The 25170-nt window shown below is 43.6% G+C and overlaps 1 protein-coding gene across 50 annotated transcripts in view; it reads left to right on the top strand.

Annotated features, from left to right (window-relative positions):
- Positions 1-25170, top strand: part of PPP6R3 (protein phosphatase 6 regulatory subunit 3) — a 159680-nt gene that overhangs the window by 131767 nt on the left and 2743 nt on the right. For 32 of the 50 annotated variants that reach the window (XR_012422964.1, XM_074013010.1, XM_074013004.1 and 29 more), the window contains 7 exons: positions 1636-1690; positions 2553-2683; positions 7878-7999; positions 12561-12714; positions 14080-14186; positions 15558-15708; positions 22367-22486. Coding sequence is in view for 48 of the 50 variants with exons in the window: in XM_074013010.1 (XP_073869111.1) it covers positions 1636-1690; positions 2553-2683; positions 7878-7999; positions 12561-12714; positions 14080-14186; positions 15558-15708; positions 22367-22486 (840 nt within the window). In the remaining 2 variants the exon portion in view is untranslated. Of the gene's footprint in view, positions 1-1635; positions 1691-2552; positions 2684-7877; positions 8000-12560; positions 12715-14079; positions 14187-15557; positions 15709-20247; positions 20741-22072; positions 22091-22197; positions 22487-25170 lie in introns of those variants that run through there. The other 18 variants (XM_065527862.1, XM_065527860.1, XM_065527850.1 and 15 more) reach the window with 3 other exon arrangements.

The following is a 25170-nucleotide window of genomic DNA, read 5'->3' as shown; positions in this document are numbered from 1 at the left end:
GCCCAGCCAATGTGGCAAAACCCCGTCTCTACTAAAAATACAAAAAGAATAGCCAGACTGGGTGTGTGTGCCTGTAGTCCAAGCTTCTGAGGAGGCTGAGGTGGGAGAATCACTTGAACTTGGGAGGCAGAGGTTGAACTGAGCCAGGATTGCACCACTGCACTCCACTCTGGGCAACACAGGAAGACACTGTCTCAATAATAACAATAACCATAATAATAAAGTTATTAATCCCTGTGTTTTTAACTGGGGCATCACGTTGCAGTAGATGACCAGGTTGGCAGGAACAGCTCTGCCCTGTGTGTATTCTCTTCTCTAGGTGACTCATCATAAGGTAGATTTGGGTGTTTTCAAGAGCCAGACACTCTAACCACTCATTCTGCAGTCAGGGTAAGAAGCAGAGAAATGAGAATTATTGATACTGTACAGAATTAACAAGTAGAAAATGTGTAGGTGGTTAACAGAAATGAAAACAGGTGGTCTAGCATCTGACATTGGGATGGAAGATTTATAAACAAAATATTTTGAGATAGATATTATAGCTTATTGACACAGTTTAAGAAAAAATAGGAAGGCAGCTGGTATTTGAATATTGGATGATGACTGTCACAGGAGACACGATTATGCCATAGACACCCAGTATCTGCTGTGGTCTTTGGAAGCAGTAAATCCTCAATAATTTTTTGAACCACAGCCAGTGGAGGCTGTTGTTTGTCACAAATTGCAGTTTGCAGTATGTGAGAAGCCAAAATATTTTTACAGCACACTCTTAATTGTGCTATAAACATGCCGTATGGGCACAGTGGAATGGAGGTGCCCCTGTAAACAGCAGCAGTTGAAGGCTGTTACCTGCCTTGAGAATTGGTTCATTTTAACCAAAAAAGAGCAAGAACACAAGATGTTCTGTCCATACCCCAGGAACATTCTACTGAGGCCAGGATCCACCGCCTTCACACCATACGCTGCAGGTCCCTGTTTGGTGTCTTGATGTTCACGTGCCTGGACTCTTGCTTCATCTTCCTAGTTAGGATCTATAATCTCTTTACAGTCTGTATTGCATGCTTGGACTAGTGATTTAGTAGAACAGATCTTTTAAGAATCATAAGATAGCACCTCCTCCTCAAACTTACGTTTAATAAGCAATGAATTCTTTTACTCCCTGCTTGCTTTTCTAGATGATACCTTGTTATAGCATAAGATTTCATGGGTGTCTATATTTTGTGTATGAGTTTGACTATCCCTGGAGAAAACTCAGTGTCTGACAGCTTTTGTATACTTCATGTTTTGACTTGGTTCTTTGCAAATAACCTTTTTCTTGGTTATATTAGTATGGCCCATGGAGCCATGGTTGTTACCATAGATGTTAAAAATCTTTTATAGGAAGGATTTGAGGGTGTCCCAAAGGCTTTATGTCTCAGAAGGCTTCCATTGCAGCCCTCCTATCCTACATAAATTCATTAATACCAAGGGAGCTGGCATCATTTAATATAAGAAGGCTGTTTCTGTTTGTTTTTTATTTAGAGAGATTTTGATAATAGTGTAAATATTTTAAATTTGGAAACTTTCATAAATACGGTTTCTGTGAGCCGATAGTAATTAATGCTTCCTACACTTCTATTTTTTTTTTTTTCACAGTGTTTCTTTTGATCGAGTATCAGACATCAACTTTACTCTCAATACAAATGAAAGTGTAAGTATAAACCCTCTGTTGTGAGTGGTGTGGTGCATGAGAGGTTAAAAATTGGGTTAGTCTGTGTGTGGATGCCACATGCTGGGACCCCTGTACTCTAGAGCCCTAATCCTAAATTGGTGTTACATACTTCACTCTGTCCCACGACCTGCCTGGCACCTGTGGGTGTGTGATTTTTGCAGCCCTAGTTTATGACTTGATGCAGCTAATAAAACCAGGGTCACTTGTGACTGCAGCATAGACAGTTGACTTCAAAGAGAAGGCTGCAGTTTGACGCCAACTCACTGCCTTTGACTCCTTTGTATTGCCAGGAGAGAAATGTGGACTGGGTCAGGGCAAGCCCCTCATTACTAGGCATTTCTGTGGAAGCACCGAGACAGTCATGTCATCTGAATGGGGACAGTTTATTGATTTTATGTTGACTAGCATGAGAGACCACTGGCTTATTTGCTGATGGAGTAAGGTAGGAACTGCTGATTTGAGCCATTGAAGGTCATCACTGCTCAGCTGGACTAGTAAAAGCAAACAAGTACGATTGCTTTTCCTTGCTAGGACAGACCTGGGACCGCATCTCCAGGACAGGGGAGGCTCCTGGGATTACAATGATGCTTTGACGAGATGAAAGAGGATATGGTTTATGCTTCTTTTTGCTAGTCTTTTTAGGGAAACCCAGTCTTTTTTAGGGGAATTCTTGCTGTGGACACAGAAACTAACGTTAGGTGTTTATATTTTATTTTGGTATATGTGACAGGCACCATTTTGTAAAGCAGTGAAAAAATGCAGTTTACATTGGTAATGCTTAAGAGAAGATAACTTGATTTTAAATTTGTTTTGTTGGTTTTTTTCTCTCATTTTTATTTAGGGAAATATTGCCTTGTTTGAAGCATGTTGTAAGGAAAGAATACAACAGTTTGATGATGGTGGCTCTGATGAGGAAGATATATGGGAGGAAAAGCACATTGCATTCACACCAGAATCCCAAAGACGATCCAGGTGAAAGATAGTTGGTTATAGTTGTAATTATAGCCAACCTATAAAGAAAATGATTATCATGAGATGTACATTGTGTAATCACCAAACGTACATGTTTACCCCAGAAACCAGTGTTTTTTTGTCAAGGCCAGAAATGCGCTTGGTGGGAGTTGGTGCTTCCAGTGTGACAGTGATCGGCTTGAAAGTACTGCAGGTGTTTAGACACAGTTCATGAGATGCTGTGACCCAGCGTCTTCCGAAGGGGAAATGTGTCAGACAACCATGGTCACGTAGTGCCTTTTACTAAATAAATGTTCCCTCACCAGTAATTACAACACCAGTTATGTGGTGTTTCTTGTAAAAGATGGAAAACTTCCCAAAGGAAGGGGAAATTGTTTTTAAAAGTTAATCTATTTGGGGAAGATAGGGTCATGTCAGTTGATACATCTGGGTCAGTCCCGTCCTTTTTTTAATCACCCTTATCACAGGAACCTAAATAAATGTTGCTTCTGTACACAGACAGATCTTGTTATATGAGTATTCATTATCAGAATCTTCATATTTAAGAGAGAGGAGTATTTGATCAGTGGCTGAACTTTCAATTTTATTTCATTTATTGTTACTCATTTTATTCATTTACTTAAAATAAGTAATGTTTTCACATGGCCTAAAATTCAAAGGGAATCAAAGAGTATGCATTGAAAAGTAAAACTGCCTCATCCCTTCTCCCAGCCATCCAGTCCTCTTGCCGGGGAGTCCTTCAGCATCACCTCTCGCTGCCAGTTACGTTGCCTCTTGTAGGAATGCTTGTTGCCACAGGTTATAGCAGACTCAGCAGTGGCTTGAGCAAGTGAAGCTGTGTTTGTCTCAGCAGTCCAGACTTGATAAGGGAGTTGAATAAGGCTGTTAGACCAGGCATCTTTTATTTATTCCTGCTCTCGTCTTGTTGATGTATCTCCTATGATCACAAGATAGCTGCTATAGCTCCAGAGCCAGACAGCAAAAGAAAAATACCTTCATGGCATTTTTGTTTGTTCGTTTGGATAAAGTCCCACTCAGACTTGTTTGGCATCATTTACTGAGATTTTGGTTCTTAGGTTCAGTGGATTCACCAATGGATTCCTTGCCCACAGCATGACTAATATGTGTGAGGACAGTAATACAGTATGGCCTCACAGAGCACCATGTGTGGAAGGCACAGAGAATTTAGTGTGTCGGGGAAGACAGTGTCCTGGGGGAGATGGCACCTGATACCCAGAGGGAACACTGATGACAGAAGGCAGCTTTTATTATTTAACAACTCTGTTGAGGCATACTTGACATAAACTGCATTTATTTCAGTTGTACAATGTGGAAATTTCAACATGTGTATACATCCATGAAACCAACATCATGAACTTAACCATCACCCCAAAAAGTCTTCTCATGATCTTTTGTATACCTTCCTCCTTCCTGTCCCCCACAACCATCTGTTTTTTGTTCCATTAGTTTGCTTTTTCTAGAGTTTTATATAAATGAAATCAATACATTATACTTTTTTTGTCTAGCTTCTTTCACTCAACATAATTAATATGAGAGCTATCCATGTTGTCTAATGTTTTAGTCCATTTCTATTTTTGGGGGGGCGGGGGCTGGGTAATATTCCATTAAGAGGATACACTACAATGTGTTTATTCATTTTCCTATTGATGGATGTTTTGGTTGTTTTTGGTTTGAGGCGTATAATGTCACTTGAAGATAGATAGTGATGTTAGTATATGTGCTGCCGAAGCGAGCACGATAGATAGTGATGTTAAAGGTGCATACTGTAAATCCTAAAGTAGTCACTAAAATAACAAAGAGTTATTGTTAATAAGCCAACAAAGGAGATAAAATCAAATCATAAAATACAAAAGAAAACAGAAAAAGAACAAAGGGCAGCCTGGACAAACAAAACTACTGAGCAGCAGGATGATAGAGTTAGTCCTAAAAAACCATGTGAAACAAACGATGCAGACACCCTCATTTAAAAGACAGAGATTGGCTGGGCACAGTGGCTCACACCTAGAATCCCAGCACTTTGGGCGGCCGAGGCAGGTGGCCTGCTTGAGCCCAGGAGTTTGAGACCAGTGTAGGCAACATGGCAAAACCCTGTCTCTACAAAAAATACAAAAATTAGCTGGGCATGGTGGCATGTGCCTGCTGTGAGGTGAAGCAGGAGGATTACTGGGAAGTCGAGGCTATAGTGAGCCAAGATAAAAAACAAAAAAAGATGGTTAGATTGGATAAAAAATGAGGCCTAATTAATGCTGCCTATGGGAAATGATTTAAATACAAAGAAACAAGTACTATATAAAAACACAAAAAAGAAAAAGATATGTCAACACTAAGAAAAGCCAGGTCTGTATTAATCTCAAAATAGATTTCAAAGGGAAGGGATAAAGAAAGTGATAGATATAATGATAAACGGATCCATTCATTCTAAGAGGACATCGCAATTTTAAATGTCTACACAAGCTAATGACAGAGCTTCAGGATACACAGAGGAAAAACTGGTAGAGCTGTAAAGAGAAGTAGAGCAGTCCACAATGATAGCCAATATTTTAACACCCCTCTCTCAGTAACTGATAAAATGGTAGGTACAAATCAGTAAGGCTGTGGAGCACTTGAACACCACCATCAACTAACTTGTCCTCCTTGCCTGTTTATAAAGAATCCTGCCCAACAACCACAGAATGTACATTCAAGTGTGTGAAATATTTACCAAGATAGACCATAAAGCAAGTCTCAGATTTCAAAGGGTTCAAGTCATTTTCTGACCAAAATGGAATGAAATTAGTAATCAGTAACATAAAGACTTTTGGTAAATCCCCCAGCATTTTTTTTTTTTTTTTTTTTGAGACGGGGTCTCGCTCTGTCACCCAGGCTGGAGTGCAGTGGTGTGATCTTGGCACGCTGCAACCTCCACCTCCCGGGTTCCAGTGATTCTCCTGCCTCAGCCTCCCAAGTAGCTGGGATTACAGGCGCCCACCACCAGACCTGGCTAATTTTTGTATTTTTAGTAGAGACAGGGTTTTACCACGTTGGCCAGACTGGTCTCAAACTCCTGACCTCAGGTGATCCGGCTGGGCGACAGAGCAAGACTCTGTCTGGGGGAAAAAAAAAAAAAAAGATGCTGGAATCTACAGAAAGACTACTAGAACAATTAAAATGACTGTAGCAAAGCTGCATGATACAAGAGCAATATAATTTTCCATCTTCATACTGCAACGAACAGTTGAAATTGATAAAACAAGCCAAGCATAGTGGTGCATGTCAGTAGTCCCAGCTGCTCGGGAGGCTGAGGCAGGAGGATCCCTTGAACCCAGGAGTTTGAGACTGCAGCACGCTATGATCACACCTGTAAATAGTCACTGCATTCTAGCCTGAGCAATATAGACACCCATCTCTTAAAAAAGGGAGAGAGAGAGATAGAGAAAGAAACTACTAAATAATACTATTCATAGTAGCACCAACACTATTAACTGTATTAAACATTACTGGGCAGGTGGCTCCTGCCTACAATCCCAGCACTTTTGGAGGCCGAGGCAGGAGGATCTCTTGAGCCCAGGAGTTCGAGACCAGCTCAAGGAACATAGGGAGACCCTATCTCTATTTTTTTAAAAAGGGAAAAAATTTAAATATGTAGGGACAGATCTGACAAAGGATGTCCAAGACTTGTATGCTGAAAAGCCTAAAGCATAGCTCTGAGATAAAGACAACTTGGTAAATGTTTATAAGTAGGAAGACACAATATTGTAATACTAAGCTGCCAGCTCTCCCCAGGTTGAATCTATAGATTCAACACAAACAAAATCCTTCCAGCCTTTTTTGTAGCTATTAACAAGCTGCTTCTTAAATTCATATGGAAATGAAAAGGATCTAGAATAGCCAAAACGACTCTTATAGAGAACAACAAAATTGGAGGAGAAACACTACCTTATTTTAAAATTCAATAGTTAAAACAGTATGGTATGGGCAAGAAGGTAGGGCATAGATCAGTGGAACAGAATAGAGAGCCCATAAATACAGGCTTATACATATGTGGACAACTGACTCTTGATAGAGGCGAAAGGCGATTCAGTGGAGAAAGGATAGTCTTTTCAACAAATGGTGTGGAACAATCAGGCATCCATATTAAAAAAAGTGAACTGATCCATACCTCTTACTATAATACATTAACTCAGAATGGATCTTAGACCCAAATGTGAAACATTAAACTATAAAACTTCTACAAGAAAACTTAGAAAATCATTGTGACCTTGAGTTAGGCAAAGATTTCTTAGATGTATCACCAAAAGCACAATACATAAAAATAATTTTTTTTTTTTTTTTGAGACGGAGTTTCGCTCTTATTGTCCAGGCTGGAGTGCAGTGGCATAATCTCAGCTTACTGCAACCTCTGCCTCCCGGGTTCAAGTGATTCTCTTGCCTCAGCCTCTGGAGTAGCTGGGATTATAGGTACCCGCCACCACACCCAGCTAATTTTTGTATTTTTAGTAGAGATGGGGTTTCGCCATGTTGGCCAGGCTAATCTCGAACTCTTGACCTCAGGTGGTCTGCCCGCGTCAGCTTCCCAAAGTGCTGAGATTACAGGCCTGAGCCACCACGCCCATCCATAAAAGAATAATTTTAGTAAGCTGAACGTCATCAAAATTTAACATTTTCACTCTTCAAATGACACTTATAATAGAATGAAACGATAAACCACACACTGGGAGAAAACATTTGCAAATGACACGTTAGGTAAAAGACTTGTGTGTAGAGTTAAGAAATCTCTTTACTCAAGAAAAAGACAATCCAGTTTTTTAAAAGCACAAAAGTGTGAAAAGACAAGAAGATATAGGATGGCAAATAAGCATTTAAAAAGATGCTCAACCTCGTTGGTCATTAGGAAAGTACAAATGAACACCACAGTGAAATGGACATCTCCACCCCTGCGAGAAGGTGGTTCTTAGATTGTGGCCTCCACTTTAAGCAGAGCCCACGTGCTCCTGCGGTGGAGGCTTAGTGTGAGGTTGGGCAGCACGTACACAAAGCTGAGTCTTCCCGGGCATCCTGACCACGTGGTGCTCAGGCAGATGTGATCCTGCTGAAGCACCACAGGATCTTTTGTTGCTAGGTGACTTAGAATTTTCTGGATTTAGCTGGTGGCTGATAAGCAACGTTAAATACTTTGGTCTTTTTTTTTTCTTAGCTCGGGGAGTACAGACAGTGAGGAAAGTACAGACTCTGAAGAAGAAGATGGAGCAAAGCAAGACTTGTTTGAATCCAGCAGTGCTAACATGGAGGATAAAATGGAGGTGGATCTGAGTGAACGTAAGTGGTTTCATTCTTCACATCAGCTGCCCTGTCTTGGAATTAGGTACTGTGAACATTGGCAAAGGAGCAGTTCATAGCATCTGAGATGATTTCTGAAGGAGTGGTTGGGTTGAAGCGTGTTGTCAAGTGAATTCCTCTTGGAGGTTTTAAGTTTCAGAGACAGCTTCAGGGAAGGAGCACAGCATGCATTTGTGGCTAAGGTACCTCCTCTTCCTGGTAGGCAGTGAACGTCAGCTGTGTGGGTCTGGCTGGAGGACAGAGCCCGCTGCTAGGTCAGCCTCCTGGCTGTGTTGTCCGTGTGCTCTTGCAGAAGGAAAAGACCCTGCGTTGGTGGGAAGAGGAGGACGTGGTTGTGTTGTGTGGGTTCGTGAGTGGAATCAGCCAGGGGACGCAGCCTTAGCTTAACCAGCATTTCAGTGCATTCTTCGTAGTTGATTTCAGAAGCTCACAGCCTTGAAACTTGTCCAGCTGAGTGCTTGCTTATGCCCTGCTCCTTGCTAGGAAGACTTGAGTTAGCTGGCCTTTTAAAAATACTTTAAAAACTTCTAAAGGTTTGGGAAACAAACGTTCACATGAAGGAGCCTTATGGGCCGATAGCGAGGCTTGCCCCAAGCCTGGGCAGTCTCTGATTGCCCCGCAAGGCCTTTTTTGTGTTCAGTCCGAGAGGCTGAAGCCCAGCTAGGGTGGACCTTGTGGTGGCTTCAGGGCTAGATGGGACCATATCAGTCATCCAGCAAACTGCCACATATTGCAGATTAGGAAACTGGGGATGGGAGAAGAGAGAGCTTCTTTCTGCTGCCCCTTTTCCAGCCCACCCTCAGGAGGAGGAAGTGGACTTTTCTCCTTTTTTTGGTCTGTTTATAACCCGAAGATAAAAGCCTTTGGTTACTTGAGGGTGTGATTGAAGCAGCTTGCTTCTCTTTACCCTCTGTGTGCACGTCTCTGAGTTTGTGGGAGTGAGGGATAAAATTCAATTTCAGTCAACATGCCTTTGTCAAGTTCCTACTGTATGCCAGGTGCTAGGCCTGTAACTGCGAATGGGCCACAGACTCTGCCTCCAGGGGCTTAGGGTCGGCTGGGGAAGCAGATGGGCAGCGCAGGGGAATGGTGACAGGGTACTAGAAGAGGGGAGCCTTCCATTAGGCATCTTCGTAGAGGCAGGTGGGTGTGAGGCCGAAGGACTCGTAGGGATTTGTCCTTGCGAGAGAGAAAACAACTAATCGGAATGCCCAGAACGTGCTGTTTCACATGGCTCGGGGATGAGGTGGCAGGAGCTAAGGCCAGAGACCAGATCAAGAGTTGTATTCTGAAGGTTGTAGGGAGCCCCTGAGGATTTGACTAAGAAGATCATTATTGGATCTGTTTCAAGACACTCACGGCAACAGTAAAAAAATGGACAAGAAAGCGCATAGTAGAGACAGGAGAACCATGAAGACATTGGATTGTTGTTACACATGAGAAATAACGAGAACTGCGAGATGGGCTCCAGGCAGCAGGGAGGTGTGAGGAGGAGACAGGGTAGATGCCCTGATCTGTTGGCTCTGGCATCTGTAGGGTGTTTTGTTGTTGTTGTTTAATGTACAGTTCAAGGCTGGGTGCAGTGGCTCAGGCCTGTAATCCCAGTGCTTTCTGGAGGCCAAGTTCGGCGGATCACTTAAGGCCAGGAATTTGAGACCACCCTGGCCAACAGGGTGAAACCCTGTCTCTACTAAAAATAAAAATTAAATTAAAAAAAAGTTGGACATGGTGGCAAACACCCATAGTCCCAGCTACTCGGGAGGCTGAAGCAGGAGAATCGCTTGAACTCAGGAGGTGGAGGTTGCAGTGAGCCAAGATCGTGCTGTGCACTCCAGCCTGGGCGACAGCAAGACACCGTCTGGGGAAAAAAAAAAAAAAAGTACAGTTCAGTAGTATAGTCACACTGTTGTGTGACAGATCTTTAAAACTTTTTCGTCTTGAACTAAAACTCTGTACCCATTAAACAATTCCTCATTTCTACTTCCCCAGTCCCTAGCAGCCTCCATTCTACTTTCTGTTTCTCTGGGGTTGTCTAGTCTAGGGCTCTCATATAAATGGAATCATACAGTATTTGTCTTTGTGACTGGTTTGTTTTATTTTGCATAATGTCTTCAGAGTTCATCCCTGCTGTGGTGTATACAGGATTTCCTTCTGTTTGAAGGCTGAATGACGTTCTGGAATATTTGGTTCTTTTAGCAGGCTGGGTATGGTTAAGTGACAGGGAGGTAAACAAACACGTGGCTGGATTGTGTGCCGCTGCTGCTGTGATTGTGGGCCTGGGTGTAGGAATAAGGAGGGAGGAAGTGAGCACCCTGGATGAGGTTCGAGTTTGCCTACCTCCTGGGGTTAAATTGGCCGGGAACCAGGCCTCTTGCTTCTCTGCTCCTTGGGAAAGACGGCTTTTGCATCTTCAGATCTCTGGAGGCACAAGTGGGTAGGGTTGGGGAAGATTCTCTCTCAGGGCTTCAGGGCTACAGGGCTGCCCCAGAGAGCCTCTGCCATTTCACCAGTCTCTGTGGCTTCTTTTGGAGGTTTTGTGGACGTTCAGAATGGTTTAAAATGTTAACATGGACTCTGAGGAGCTAATCTCCTCAAAGAGATTATCAAAGAGATAACAGAAAAGTCATTTGTACGTAATATAATTTAGTTGTAGAGTGGAACTCAGGTGGAATGGTTCCAGAGCTTTGCACACGGTGGGCAGGCACAAATATCTGTCAAGTTGACTTTTCGGAGGTTTCAGGTGAGATTTTCAAACGTTCAAGCATTTATTCCTTCTTAGTGTCAGTGGAGCCCTACGACACTCATACAGGTAAGTGGGCAAGAAGCATGGAGTGCACCCTAATTAAATATCTACTCTCTGCAGGCCTTCCTTTGATTTTTGCTAAGTGAATAGTCATTATGAAATCAAACAGATGAAGTCAAATACCTTGCTCAAAGTCACAGTCGAGCCTGTCTTTAAAATCAGAACATTTCTATTCTACACAGGTACTTCTTAGTCAGTTGTGTCTGGGATAAGCCCTTACATAACTTATACCAGGTTCCCTAGCATTCCTTCTTGCAACCTGGAGATTCCTAATTATGATAATATCCCTGATGGAATGCAGTGGTTCCCATATCCGGCTTGTTCCCAGCAAGGAATTGAGGATTCAGCACTCTGAAGGAAAAGCATGGTGTGCAGTTAGAGCAGATCCACAGAGACCTGACTTCATCAGAAGAGACACATGTCTGAGGAGGTGACATTTAAAGAGAGACCTGCAGATTAGACCCAAACTTGTCCAGCAGGCAGCATAACACGGAGAGCCCCACAGACTGCAAGTGTGCCCAAGCAAGTCCTGCCGCTTCAGCGTGAGGCCAGACCTGGTTCTGTAGGACTTAGGAAGCCTAACTGCAACGCACTGCAGTGAGCCCGCAGAGTGCGCCAAGGGCGGCCAGACCTGGACTAGGAAGCAGTAAGGTTGTTTCTAGCTTATTGGAGTTGAATAACCAACATGTTCTTTTTTTTAGAAAAATAACCTTTTTACTTTTGAATAATTTAGATTTATAGAAACATTGCCAAGATAGTAAGTCCCCATATATCCTTCACTTAGCTTCCCCCAGTTTGAATATAGCCGTGGTACATTTGTCAAAACTAAGAAATTAACGTTAATCCCTCTTTGTGTACGTAGCTTTGAATCTCTGTGTAGTATTTCTTTTGGAACAGTTAGAAATGGGAGGTTTGGGCCGGGCGCGGTGGCTCACGCCTGTAATCCCAGCACTTTGGAAGGCCGAGGCGGGCGGATCACAAGGTCAGGAGATCGAGACCACGGTGAAACCCCGTCTCTACTAAAAATACAAAAAATTAGCCGGGCGCGGTTGTGGGCGCCTGTAGTCCCAGCTACTCGGGAGGCTGAGGCAGGAGAATGGCGTGAACCCGGGAGGCGGAGCTTGCAGTGAGCCGAGATGGCGCCACTGCACTCCAGCCTGGGCGACAGAGCGAGACTCCGTCTCAAAAAAAAAAAAAAAAAAAAAAAAAAAAAAAAGAAATGGGAGGTTTGAGGCCGGGCGTGGTGGCTCACGCCTATAATCCCAGCACTTTGGGAGGCCAAGGTGGGCGGATCACGAGGTCAGGAGATCAAGACCATCCCGGCTCACACAGTGAAACCCTGTCTCTACTAAAAATACAAAAAAATTAGCCGGACGTGGTAGCAGGCACCTATAGTCCCAGCTACTCAGGAGGCTGAGGCAGGAGAATGGTGCGAACCTGGGAGGTGGAGCTTGCGCTGAGCAGAGATTGCGCCACTGCACTCCAGCCTGGGCGATAGAAAGAGACTTGGTCTCAAAAAAAAAAAAAAAGAAAGAAAGAAATGGGAGGTTTGAGAATGTGGGGGCATTGTTAGAGTGCCCTCCAGGTGGCTGTGCCCTGCCCACCCCTGCCCTCATTGGTGAGAGTGTCTTTCTCCCACAGCTCCAGTCTCTTTTGCTAATGTGTTTTTGATAAATACCTTGTGGGACATGAAACAACTAAAGCGTTTTCCAAATAAAATTTCTCCCCTCTTTTTAGCACCCAACTGGTCAGCTAACTTTGATGTCCCAATGGAAACTACCCACGGTGCTCCACTGGACTCTGTGGGATCTGACGTCTGGAGCACAGAGGAGCCAATGCCAACGAAAGAGACAGGCTGGGCTTCTTTTTCAGAGTTCACGTCTTCCCTGAGGTGAGTGAACATATGCTGTCTCTACACCCTTCCACGGGCGACCTGGGAATGGTCAGGTGTTTGCTATTAATGTGTGTTCTTCACCTTGACTGACTTCCAGGTTGAATATACTGTCCTCAAAAAGATTAAACATCAGCATACTGACACAGCTCTGTGTTGTAAGAAACACAATCACCATCTTTCTTTCCTTTCCTCCTGATTAATTGGAAATGGGAGTAGTTCTTGAACAAAGTAGCTTGGGAGGATGCAGTCCCAGGAAATTAGCAGGATACAGCAGAAGATGCATTTCCATGGGCTTTTCTGGCTTCACAGAGCTGTCAGGGCAGAATTGAGAACAGGAATGAGGTGAAGCCAAGAAATCCTGACAGGCACAGCACTTCTGTGTGGGGTGTGGCAAGAAAATGCAAAGTGGATCTTGAATTCAGTAGATAATATGAACTTATAGTTCACTTGCAGCTAGTCCAGCGCTGTAAATTAAGGGCTCCCAATCGTTGGTAACTCAGAAGATAGGAAGAAAAACTGTTTTGGGCTGACAGTTACTGTCTTAGACAAACCAAAAAATAGGCTGAAACACATGTTGCTTTGTAGTAACCGTAGTAATAGCATTAAGTTACTGCTCAGAGGTACAAGTGAGATTTGTGAAAAATGTCTCCAAAATAATGAGTTATTTCATCTACCCTGCTTTTCAGTACAGGACATACATTTCACCTCCTCCTTTTTTTGGTCTGTTTATAACCCGAGGATAAGAGCCTTTGGTTACTTGAGGGTGTGATTGAAGCAGCTTGCTTCTCTTTACCCTCTGTGTGCACGTCTCTGAGTTTGTGGGAGTGAGGATAAAAGAGGAAGTGTAATGATCTCCCTTGCCCCCACCCCTTACTGCTCAGGCGTTTGATGTTTTTTACTATGTTTCCACAATTCCAACAACAAATATCATTAAGAGGGCCAGTCTCTCCCAGGCAGTGTGGCTCAAAATAAGTAAAGGTTTTTGTAAAACCAGTCAACGCAATAAATACAGTTGCCATTGTACGATGTATGTCTTTGCTGTTCAAGCTCTGGGAGACTCCTAGTGATTATGGTGGGATGAGAGGTTGGGACATGATGAGCCTGTCTAGAATGCTCTACAAAGTCCGTGTCTTACAGCCCTGCTGGCTTAACAGAACATTTCCCTGCCCATACTCATCTGCTCTTTCAAACAGCTACTGACACTTAGATCCATGTGTCGTTGGAGTTGGTAACCCAGTGACTCTCACACAGATGCTAATGTCTCCTAACAGAAACTTATTTGTAAAGGCTTATTGTGAATCATGGTGTAACTGAGGGTCACTCCCTGCTGCTAATACCTGAATTGTCTCTCTTTTTTGAAAGCACAAAAGATTCTTTAAGGAGTAATTCTCCAGTGGAAATGGAAACCAGCACTGAACCTATGGACCCTCTGACTCCCAGTGTGGCTGCTCTGGCAGCGCAGCCAGAAGGTGCGTGCAGAGAGGCCTGGGCACACGGCAGGGTCACATGGCTGCTTTGCCAAACCAGACCTGACTCTCAGGCTCAGGGGCCAGTGGAGCCAAGGAAGTGAGATGGTAGGTCTGATGTCCACAGGGCAGCTGATGAAAGAAATTGTGCCTGCCCTTCTAGACGCACAGCATGCTGACTCTGGAAAGAGTAAGGGCTCTAAGTTACCAGGCATGCAGCATGCAGATTAGGAAACTGGGGTCTAGAGGGAAGAAGGCCTGAGCCCATAGTACCCAGGGTGAATAAAACTGGAATTAGACGTGTGCAGCCAAGCCTGTGTGTAGTTGTTCCTTGGAGTTTGCTTTGCTCGAACACGTGGGTGTATCTGGGTTTGTTTAGAGCTATGGGACTGTTTATTTTCACTTCACCACTGTAAGCAGATTGAATAGTCCTGGGAATCTCTAAAGTTCCAGTGGGTTTTCCTGTTACTCTACCTAGTCACATGTGTTCCTTGCACTGGCTCTGAACTGTTTTCACCTTGATGGACAGGGCTTTGGGAGGAGGGGGATGCTAGCAAAGGGAGTGTGATGGGAACTGAAAGGATGTGGAGGGCACGAATCTTGAGGTGGGCGCAAGGAGTGAGTTCTTAGAAAAAGAAATGAGGTGCAGGTAGAGGGTGTGAGAACCCTCCTTCCCTGGGGCCAGGGAAAGGAATAAAACCATTAACTAATGCCGGTTTCGTCATTCTCCTGGACATTTGATACAGATTCCCACATTTTATTCCTCAGTGGTTCTGTAAGTGGGTGCACTGATCCCCCTTTTCTGGATAAGGAAACTCAGGTTATATAGACGAGGTTCCTCGTCCAAGTAGTCTACAGCTAGGAAGTGGTGATGTTGATGTTTGAATCCAGGAAGCCTCACCTCGGCCAGGCTTATCACCTATGTGGCTTCCTATTAGAGAACAAGGAAATGAGCCACCAGCAACACCACAAGAAAGTAATTTTTAAAACAAAGAAAAGCAAATAGAGCCCAACTGAGGAGAACAAGCGAGTAGAGGGTAGAATGTGTAACTGCCTGCTGTGCCCCAGACTGGAACAGTTAGGGGCACAAGTGTCTGCTGGGAGAAGCTGTGTATGGAGGTGGACGCTGAGCTGGGAGGGATGTAGGGGACTTGCTAGTCTCTAGTAAAGAAAACCCATGAAACCCCTCTTTAGTGGGCACCTTTAAGAAGTCCATGCCCATCAAGAATGGCCCAGGCACAGCAGGCAGAAGCCATCCCCTCTTGTTTTCTTTGAGCAGTAGATGTCACGTTGGGTAGATGGGTTTGTACAGTGGTGGGGTGCCAGTTCCTTTTCGGACTTACTGTGTGTGACCATCAGCTGTGTTCTTTTCAGTGCCAGGCAGTGTGGCCATGGAAGCCAGCTCTGACGGAGAGGAGGATGCAGAAAGTACAGACAAGGTAACTGAGACAGTGATGAATGGCGGCATGAAGGAAACGCTCAGCCTCACTGTAGATGCCAAGACAGAGACTGCGGTCTTCAAAAGGTAACCAGGGGTGAGATCCTGCTGGCAGCTTCAGGTTACTGGGAGGATGGTGGGGCAGAAACCTCAAACATTACAATTTTTAATTTGATTCAAATGAATGTTCAGATACTAGCTTGATGTCTTTCTACTGTCTCCATTAAACACAATAAATCTTAATGAAAAGATGGCGAGTTTAGGCCCCAAGTGTCTTTTCCCCCATAAATGTGTTCAGAAGACTGTATTTTACATCTAGCAGTTTGATAGAACTATGAGAATTGATAAATCTTTAATCACAGTAGAAATCGGGTTGTGTAGCAACTACAGAGCATGGCCCATGAAAACTGGTTTCAGTAACATATAGATGATTATCTCTGGACATAATGTAGTCATGAAAATTCAGTAGCAAAATGATAGCTTTAAAAAAAAAGTGACACTTAGAAATTAGCCTCCCTTCTAAACTCAAAAAAAGGAATTGTAATGGAAATTAAAAACCTAAAACTGAGAGAATAATGGGGAAAATGTCTGTCAAAACTTCAGGACTGCAGCTAAGCCTGCGCTTAGAGCTTTAGTCCGCATCTTAGAGACCCTTTCAGTCATTACAAGAAGAAATGCCTCCCAGCTTTTTACGAAGTCACTACACAACAAGGAGCGAAAGAAGAAAACTGATTGTAGAGACTGATTTCATACATGACTGTGGATTCTCTAAACTTCTAAGTTAAAAGCTTGCAAACCATATATAGCAATGTATTTTAAAGTCATGACCAAGGATATGTGCTCCAGTGTGACAATGTAAACACCAATGTGTACATGGTAAAAATTATTCAGAGTGATTCACAGACAGAATGAGAAAAGCATTTGATTACAAATTAAAGCTGTTCATGATTTTCTTTGCAGCCTAGGACTAGAAGGCAAGCAGGTGAAACTGATAAGTATCTCTAGAAAATCTAGAGTAGACTTGATTCTTCACAGTGAGGCATTAGAAGTATTCCCTTTAAAGACAAGAACCAGAAAGTGGGACCTACAGTTGCTATTTGTCTTCAGCACTGTGCTGGCGGCCTTAGCAAATGCAGCATACCAAATAAATAGATAAATGTCGTTGTTTATAGACTATGATTTATACATAAAAATTCCAATTGAATCTGTAGAAAAAGAGTAATAGAAAAGTTTAGCAAGTTTACTGGAGATCTACAAAAATCACTTGCATCCTACAAATCACTACAAGATATTCCATATGTGCCTGTTTGTTTTTAATAAAAATGTAAAACCTTATCTATAACTAGGAATATGACCTTCATGGGAAAACAGTTTAAAACCTCATTGAATATATTGAAGACCTGAATATAAATATCAAGATTTACCATGTTTATCAATGTGAGGATATCTTTAGAATTTCTGAACAAGTTAGTCTGTGCAATTAATGAAATTGCCATCAAAATCCCAATAGAGATTTTCATGGAAATTGAGAAACTGATTGTAATAGTCATAAAGAAGACCAAAGAGAGCCACGAATAGCCAAAAACATTTTAAAGAAAAAAAGTGAGGGGCTTCACCATATTAGATATCAAGACTTAGTAAAGCTGGCTGAGTGTGGTGGCTTGCACCTGTAATCCCAGCACTTTAGGAGGATTAGGCAGGCAGATTGCTTGAGCCCAGGAATTCGAGACCAGCCTAGGCAACATGGCAAAACCCTGACTCTACAAAAAATACAAAAATTAGCTGAGTGTGGTGGTGTGTGCCTGTGGTCCCAGCTACTTGGGGCTGCTGAGGTTGAGGCTGCAGTGAGTCGTGTCCTACACTGCACTCCAGCCTGGGAGACAAAGTGAGACCCTGTCTCACACAAAAACAAAAACAAAAACAAAACTTGGTAAAGGTACTGAGATGGTGTGGCTTTGGCAAAGAATTCTACAAAGAGACCCCCTCCACTACATGAGCTTGTTACATGTTAGAATGCCATTATAATTCAGTGAGGAAAGAGTAGACTAGTAAATAGTGATTATCCACAAAATAGAAAAATAAAATTAGATGTTTTGTCTCAACATAAATATGAAAAGCATGAACTGTACAGCTTTTAGAAGACAACAAAACAGAATATCTTTACAGTTTGGGTGTAAGGCATTTTTTAACCATAAAAAGCCAAACTATAAAGGAAAATATTGGTAAGTTTGACTTTAATTTCTTTCTTTCTTTTTTTTTTTTTTTTTTTTTTTTTTTGAGACAGAGTCTTGCTATGTCACCCAGGCTGGAGTGCAGTGGCCGGATCTCAGCTCACTGCAAGCTCCGCCTCCCGGGTTTACGCCATTCTCCTGCCTCAGCCTCCCGAGTAGCTGGGACTACAGGCGCCCGCCACCTCGCCCGGCTAGTTTTTTTGTATTTTTTAGTAGAGACGGGGTTTCACCGTGTTAGCCGGGATGGTCTCTCGATCTCCTGACCTCGTGATCCGCCCGTCTCGGCCTCCCAAAGTGCTGGGATTACAGGCTTGAGCCACCGCGCCCGGCCAGTTTGACTTTAATTTCTAAAAACCCAGAAGACATAAAATGAAAAGACAAGCCACAACCAGTAAAGAACCAGTAGCCAGGATATGAGAAAGAACATAGTATCAATAAGAGATAGTCTAATTTTTTTAAATGAACAAAGGATTCAAACAAGCAGCTGTCTGTGGAGGAAAACAAGGAGCAAACCAAATCCGGAGTAAATGGGACCTGTCAGTTACAGTAGTAAGTGGATGCTGTTTCATGCTCACCAGTCTGCTAATTCCTGTCTTAAGTTGTTAGAGAAAATAGAAAAAGTACAAAACCTGCCTGGCTCATTTTATGAGGGCAGTGAAATCTGAATTCCAAAACCAGATGAAGATAATTACAGAAAATGATCAGTTCATGCCACTTACGGGCTACTGAATGCAAAAATCCTGTGTAAGGTATTTGCTGACTGGATCCAACAGTGTATTAAAAATAATTTATAATGATTAGTTAGGGTTTTATCCTGGAAGGCAAGGATGGCTCAAAGTCAGAGAAATCTGTCAGTTTAATCTCCATATATGGTATTAAACAAAGTCATTTGATTTTTTTTTTATAAGGTTCCATAGCTATATATGATTAAAACTCTGAGAAAACCAGTAACAGAAGTGAATTTATTCTCTGCCTCTTGGTCTCAAGCCATCCTCCCACCTCAGCCTCCCAAGTAGCTAGGACTAGGACTACAGGCACACGCCACCATGCCCAGCAAATTTTTGTAGGTTTTTTTTGTAGTGACGGGGTTTCACCATGTTGCCCAGGCTGGTCTCAAACTCCTGAGCTCAAGCAATCCACCTGCCTCCACCTCCCAAAGTGCTGGGATTATAGACGTGAGCCACCGCACCCAGCCATGAATTTCATTAACTTGGTATAAGTTAAATACCAATATCAAAGTGCTACAGCAAAACTTATCCCTAATGAGGAAATTTTAGATGCATTCACTTTAAGACAAAGACCAAATAAGGATGTCCATTTTCACTGCCAGTGTTAGGCAGTCCTGGAAGGAAAAGGAAATAGAGTTATAGGTAAAGATCAGGAGGAAGTGATAAAACTGTTGTTCTTTGCAGGTGGTAATGATTACCTACAACCAAGTCAGTAGCAAACTTGTAACTAATAAGAATTCAGTAAAGCTATTGAGTAAGAAATCAGTTTTAAAAATTAGTAGTCTTTTTCTTCATCAATAGTAAGCAACCAGAACCTACAATAAAAAGCAAGGTATTATTCCAAAACACATCAAAATATAAATTATTCAGGAATGATCTTAGCCCAAGTCTCTATAGAGAAAACTTGAAGAAATCTGGACAAGTGGAGACCATGGCATAGCTTAGTGCTGCAAAGACATTTGCCATCTTGAAGTTAGTGTTTAACACAGTCTCAATCCAAATTTCAGTTGGATTTTTAGAAGGAACGTAATACTCTAAAACTTATATGGAAAAATAAAGGTTCCCAAATTGCTTAGAGGTAACCAAAAGGGAAGACTGAAAAAGAGACTTGCCCTGCCAGGTACTCAGTCACACTGCAAAGTCACAGTGATTGGAACAGTTTTGATACTAGCGTCCAAACAGGTCCAGGTGTCAGTGTGATGAAATAGAGGGATTAATAATGGGGAGGAGAGAGGAAGAGCTGGCTCACCAAAAGGAAAAGTCAGGGGAGATCCTCCCTAATCTACATCCTAAAACAGCTCCAGCTGGATTAAAAGACAATAAGAAAAACATATGCAGTGCTTTCTGTGCACCAGGCCCTGCTCTCTACACACTTCATGTGTGGTAACTCATGGTTTATTCTTAGGCACCCTATAAGACAGGTACTGGGATTATTATCCCTGCTTTCCAGGTGAGGAAACTTAGGCACTAGAGTTAAGTGATGTGGCCGGAGGCCAGAGTCTCATAATGGTTAATAAAAGAAATAGAGAATGTCTTCTTAATCTGTGGGCAGAAAGGGATTTCTGTATCTATCTATTTCATCTGTCTGTCATCTATCTGTCTGTCTGTCTGTCTATCTAATCTATCATCTGTCAGTCTGTATCTAATCTAGATTTTTTTTTTTGAAGACGAGGTCTCGCTCTGTTGCCCAGGCTGGAATGCAGTGGTGTAATCATAGTTCACTGTAACCTCCAACTCCTGAGCTCAAGCAGTCCTCCCACCTCAGCCTCCCAAGTAGCTGGAACTACAGGTGTGTGCCACCACTCCTGGCTTAATTTTTTTGTTTGTTTACTTTTTTATTTTTGTGGCCCAGACTGGTCTCAAACTCCTGGCTTCAAGTGAGCCTCCTTCCTCGGCAGGACTTCTTTAAAAAAACAGAAAGCCTTCAAAAACAGAAACTATAATGCAAAGAGTTTAGTTAGATTATATTAAAGTTAAGAATTTCTGGCTGATAAAATGCTGCAGACAAAATTAAGAGGCTGATGGCAAACTAAAAAAAAAAAAAATCTGTAGTAGCTAAATCAACAAGAGACATTAAATATTCAAGGACTTCCTATAAACTAGTAAGAAGAAGAAAACCCAAATCAGAAAATTGGCAAAAGATAACAGTTTATAGACAAACCTTAAAAGCTTAAAAAAAAAATTGCTCAAAACTCAGAGAATTATAAATAACAATATAGCACTTGATACTCTTCTTACGTGAGCAGCAGTTAAAGGTGGATGATACTGAGTGGCGGTGGGCTGCAGCCTGCGGGGCCCTGGTGGCCTGCTGGTGAGGAATACAGACCGGGACAGTCATTCTGGGTAGTAGCCCGGGGTTCTTTGTAGGTAGAAAAATGGCCTACAACTCTCCACTCCTGGGTGTCAAGTACTGAGAAATGCCCAGACAGGTCTGCCGGGGCCATGGACAGTGATGGTCATCACAACACCCTGCATGGAAGTGTGGAGGTGGAGGGCAGCTTTGGTTGGGAGAAGCCACACAGTGTGGTAGGTGCATGCCACGGGTGCTGTGCCACAGTCAGCAGGGACAGTGGGTCTCCCCAACTGGCTGAGTTAAGAGGTAAATACGATGAGATGTAGGGTTGAATCCATCCCAGTTAGTGACTCAGAATACACATATGTTATGACTATATATTTTTTAAAGAATTAGAATTAGAAACACATTAGTTGCTTTGAAGGGAAAGGAGTGGAGAGTGGGGATGAAGAAGAGTAACTTAAGAATGGACCAGCTAATTCAGTTGTTCACTGGATCATATGATTTTCACTCATTTTCCTACTTATGAATTGCTTGGAACTATCTGGAAATGACCCAAGAAAACATCCTAATGAGGTTTTTCATAAGCAAAATCCAGGACAGAATCAGCTCTGAGTGATGGACCTTTCCACAAGGAACCTCTAACTGACCTTTCACTCTTATTAGTGCCATTTCAGTGATGTAAAAAGGAGACTCACAGACTGAATAGGCAGAGTCTAAATTTCTAGCCCACAGAGCTGAGGCAAGTGTCTCTTGTGTCTTTCTCCACCAAGAACCATCTCGGGGGGAAAACAATCCTTCTGGGTCTCGTTTTCCCCAAATCCTCTGTGCCCTTAGGGTCAGCTCTTGGCCCCCACTTCTCCCTCGTGGCATTTGTGCTTCTTACACATTGTTCGAGGGCAACTCGAGGAGCCGTGAAATCTGATGCAGTCATCACGGTGACCTCCTCATGTGACTGAGACTTCCAGCCAGCAAGCTGATGGGGTCTGTCTTGCTGCTTTAATGGTGGGCTTCGCCCCAAAAGCAAAGTGCTTTAACTAAAGACTCATTCCTTCAAACAGGTTCTTTGACACCTTCACCGAGTCTGCAGTTTTGCTTACGTGCAGTCGTGGACATATTATTCCCCCAAATTCCTCATTTCTAGGAGTATTCTGAAACTCTTGTACATTTCTTTTTCTGTTTTGCACACTGGGCTTCAGAGTGTTGAAATCCTATCGGTATGTACAGTGTTATGGGACCATTCTTTATCAGACGCCAGCCACATTACATTGTCCCTCTTTTGGTTCCCACCTGTGTGCAACCCTTTCCTTTTGTGATTCCCCAGTCACTGTCTGTGGTCCCTGTGATCATGCACCCTGCGCATGCTCGGTCCCAGGACGCTTTGCCTCTGTGGCAGTCATGACTCCAGAGCCATCTGCATGTGACCTCATCCTCTGGTGCCTAGGTGCTGGTCCCTAGGGTGTTTGATGTGCCTGTCATCCTCTTTACTGCAGTGAGGAAGGGAAACTGTCTACCTCTCAAGATGCTGCTTGTAAAGACGCGGAGGAGAGCCCCGAGACTGCAGAGGCAAAGTGTGCCGCGCCCCGACCTCCCAGCAGTAGTCCCGAGCAGAGGTAACCACCTGCCTCCTCACACCCACCCTGGCCCTGCCCCGACCTTGCCTGTTACTTCCTGGGAGTTGGAAGGGGACTAGAGGGGTAGTTTACAGCTGTGCTCAAGTCTTCGGCCACTGACCTGGCAGGACAGGGTTTTCTCAGTCCTTACTGAGCTGATTCCGACTGAACTGAGAACTTAGAAACAGCAGTTCCTCTCCTTAGCACAGAAGCTGAAAACCAGTTTTTAGAGACTCTTTAACATCACTTGCTCTTTCAGAAGTGGGTCTGAACAGAGGGGTCTCCTCGCCCTTGTTGGTGAGGTAATGAGCTCAGGGTGGCATTGAGCCCCTTCAGGACTTGAGTTCTCAGTGGCCCCACTAAAGTCATGCAGCTGCCAGGCACAAGCAGATCGTAGTGCCTGTTTGCCCACAGTCCTGCCTGTGTGACACAAGGAGAACTTGCTGGAGGCCCTTTCATACATGTAGCTAAATAATTCTTAGTGCTTAAGTGACTCCCTGTAATCTTAAGTATGAAATGCCCACTCTCAGAGCTGTGTCACTTGGAATGTGATGTTTTGTTTCTAGTCACTCTTTGCTTAGCCTGAGCCAGTGGTCTGAAGGGATGGGCCAGTCTAAGCCTCAGCCGCCTGGAGCCCATGCCAGGCCCTTAGCAAGACTGAGCATGGCCCAAAGATGAGGCTACGCCCCTGGTCCACAGGAAGCTTTGTTCAGCACCTCCCACAATTAACTTCTGTGAGCACATGTAGCTCAGATTGTATATTCCTTCCCTAAGGAATAAAGTGACCTTTAAAGCTATTTCAGAGAAGTTTTAACCCCCCACCCCCACCCCATCCTCCCCAAAATCTTGCCAGCATTGTGTGAGAGCATAACAGTGGGAACCAGCAGGGAGCACTCTTTGTTGGTCCAGAATCCTGTATTCACAGTGTAGTAAACTGTGTTTTTCCTGTGGAAATCGTAGCCAAAATAAAGCATTTGTTTTTGTGATTAAAAATATCTTTTTGCATATAAAACAAATTGAGAACTGTTTGAGCATGTTGGCTCTAGCGAAGGCTTTGAGGGGAAGAGGCAGGGTGGCCTCTAGCACTGGGAAGTCACCTCAATTCTGCTTCTAAGGATTGGGCAAGTCACTCTTTTTCTTGGGGTTTTCAATGTATTTTTCTAATGGTCCTTTATAGGTCTAATTCCCAATCAATTGTGTCAGCTCTGATTTCTACCTATAAATTTCCTTTATATTGAGGGCTGCCTAGGAGGCAAGATCGTCCAGGTCCATCCCAGTTTGGGGAGTTGCTTCAGGGGAATATTCTTGGTTTTTCTGTCATAAGGATGCACAAAGCTCTGGAGTCATTTCCTTGGCTTTCCAGAGCACAGAAGCATCGTTTGCGTAAGGGGAAACCACTTGCTCTCCTGTGGCTGGGAATGCCTGCTCTGAAGAGCCCTGCCCTAACCTGCAGGGCCAAGGGATGGAGGAAAAGCTGGGGTGAGCCAGTGGAAGAAGAGGGGCATCACTCGGGTTCATGCCTTTGTCCATCTGTCCTTCTTCCATCTGACACACATTTGTGTGTGGTGGCCACTGGTCTAGGCCAGTGCAGCACACGGACACCCAGTAATCTCGGGGCATACTGGAGGCACGTTCATGAAGAAGCCACGAAGCCACGAAGAAGGGACAGGGGTCCGTGTGAGCTGGGGTGCGGGGGAGAGGATCTCTGAGAAGGTGACACTGGAGCAGGCATTAGGGCAGACCTAGAGTGCGTCCTAGATTGCACGTGTTCTAAAGCGACGTATGACAACATGGGAGATAGAAGCTCACCCGTCTTCCCTGTGTGGTTCCCGTCCCAGCCAGATAATGCACTGCAGTTCCTTGGATTGGCAGGCGCACCGTTTACTGTCACACTTAGGAAAGATCTGCAGTGCCACATGATCTCACTTTTCACAACTGTTTTATCAAGCATGTTCTTTGTGCTTCCGGTGTGCTAAGCACGCTGCGCACATTTATGTCCTTATTCCATGTGTACACTAGTGAAGCCTTGTTGGCTGTGAGAGGGTTATTTTCCCTTTTTACAGAGGAGAAAACAGAACTGAGAGGGGCTAAAAAATCTACTTATAAGATCATTCAGTTTGTTCAGTGAAGGCAGGTTATATACCGGCTATGTCTGGTTCCAGAAGTCTCAGTTCCTATGTCTCTCATACATGGAGCCACCATCAGATGTAAGTGAGCAGAGTGGACTGTGTGTGCAGAGCTGACTTCTTGGCTCACTGTATAACCAGCAGGTGTAAGGCATGGAAAGCATTCTAGCTGTAAACGGTGAATGGTAATGGAAAAGTGCTTGTGGGCATCCCAGTTACAGCCCTAAGCACCCTTTCCCAAGTCTGCTTGATACAATTTTGGTTAAGCCCTCCAGAATATATTGTATATTCAAGTTGTAATTTTGGCAGGAAGGTGAAACCTGGACATTTTGTTATATACTGTCCCACCTCTTACTCCTTCCCAGTTTTGAGCCTAACATTTGCTTTGCGGGAACATGTTCTTCAAGCGGAGACCTTTTTTTCCCCAGTAGTTTGTTTTATTTGCAAACCTTTTCTTTCATTTCTCCCCCTCCCTCCCCCCCACCTTTCCTAGTAGCAGAATCCTGTTTCCAAGTGAAATAGTATGTGGATTCCAGTGTGTGGGTCACATAAAAGCGT

This window comes from Macaca fascicularis, chromosome 14, assembly GCF_037993035.2.
Source record: "Macaca fascicularis isolate 582-1 chromosome 14, T2T-MFA8v1.1".
Lineage (NCBI taxonomy): Eukaryota > Metazoa > Chordata > Mammalia > Primates > Cercopithecidae > Macaca > Macaca fascicularis.
The sequence above is the reverse complement of the archived record's forward strand: the minus strand, read 5'-3'. Positions and strand labels throughout refer to the sequence as shown.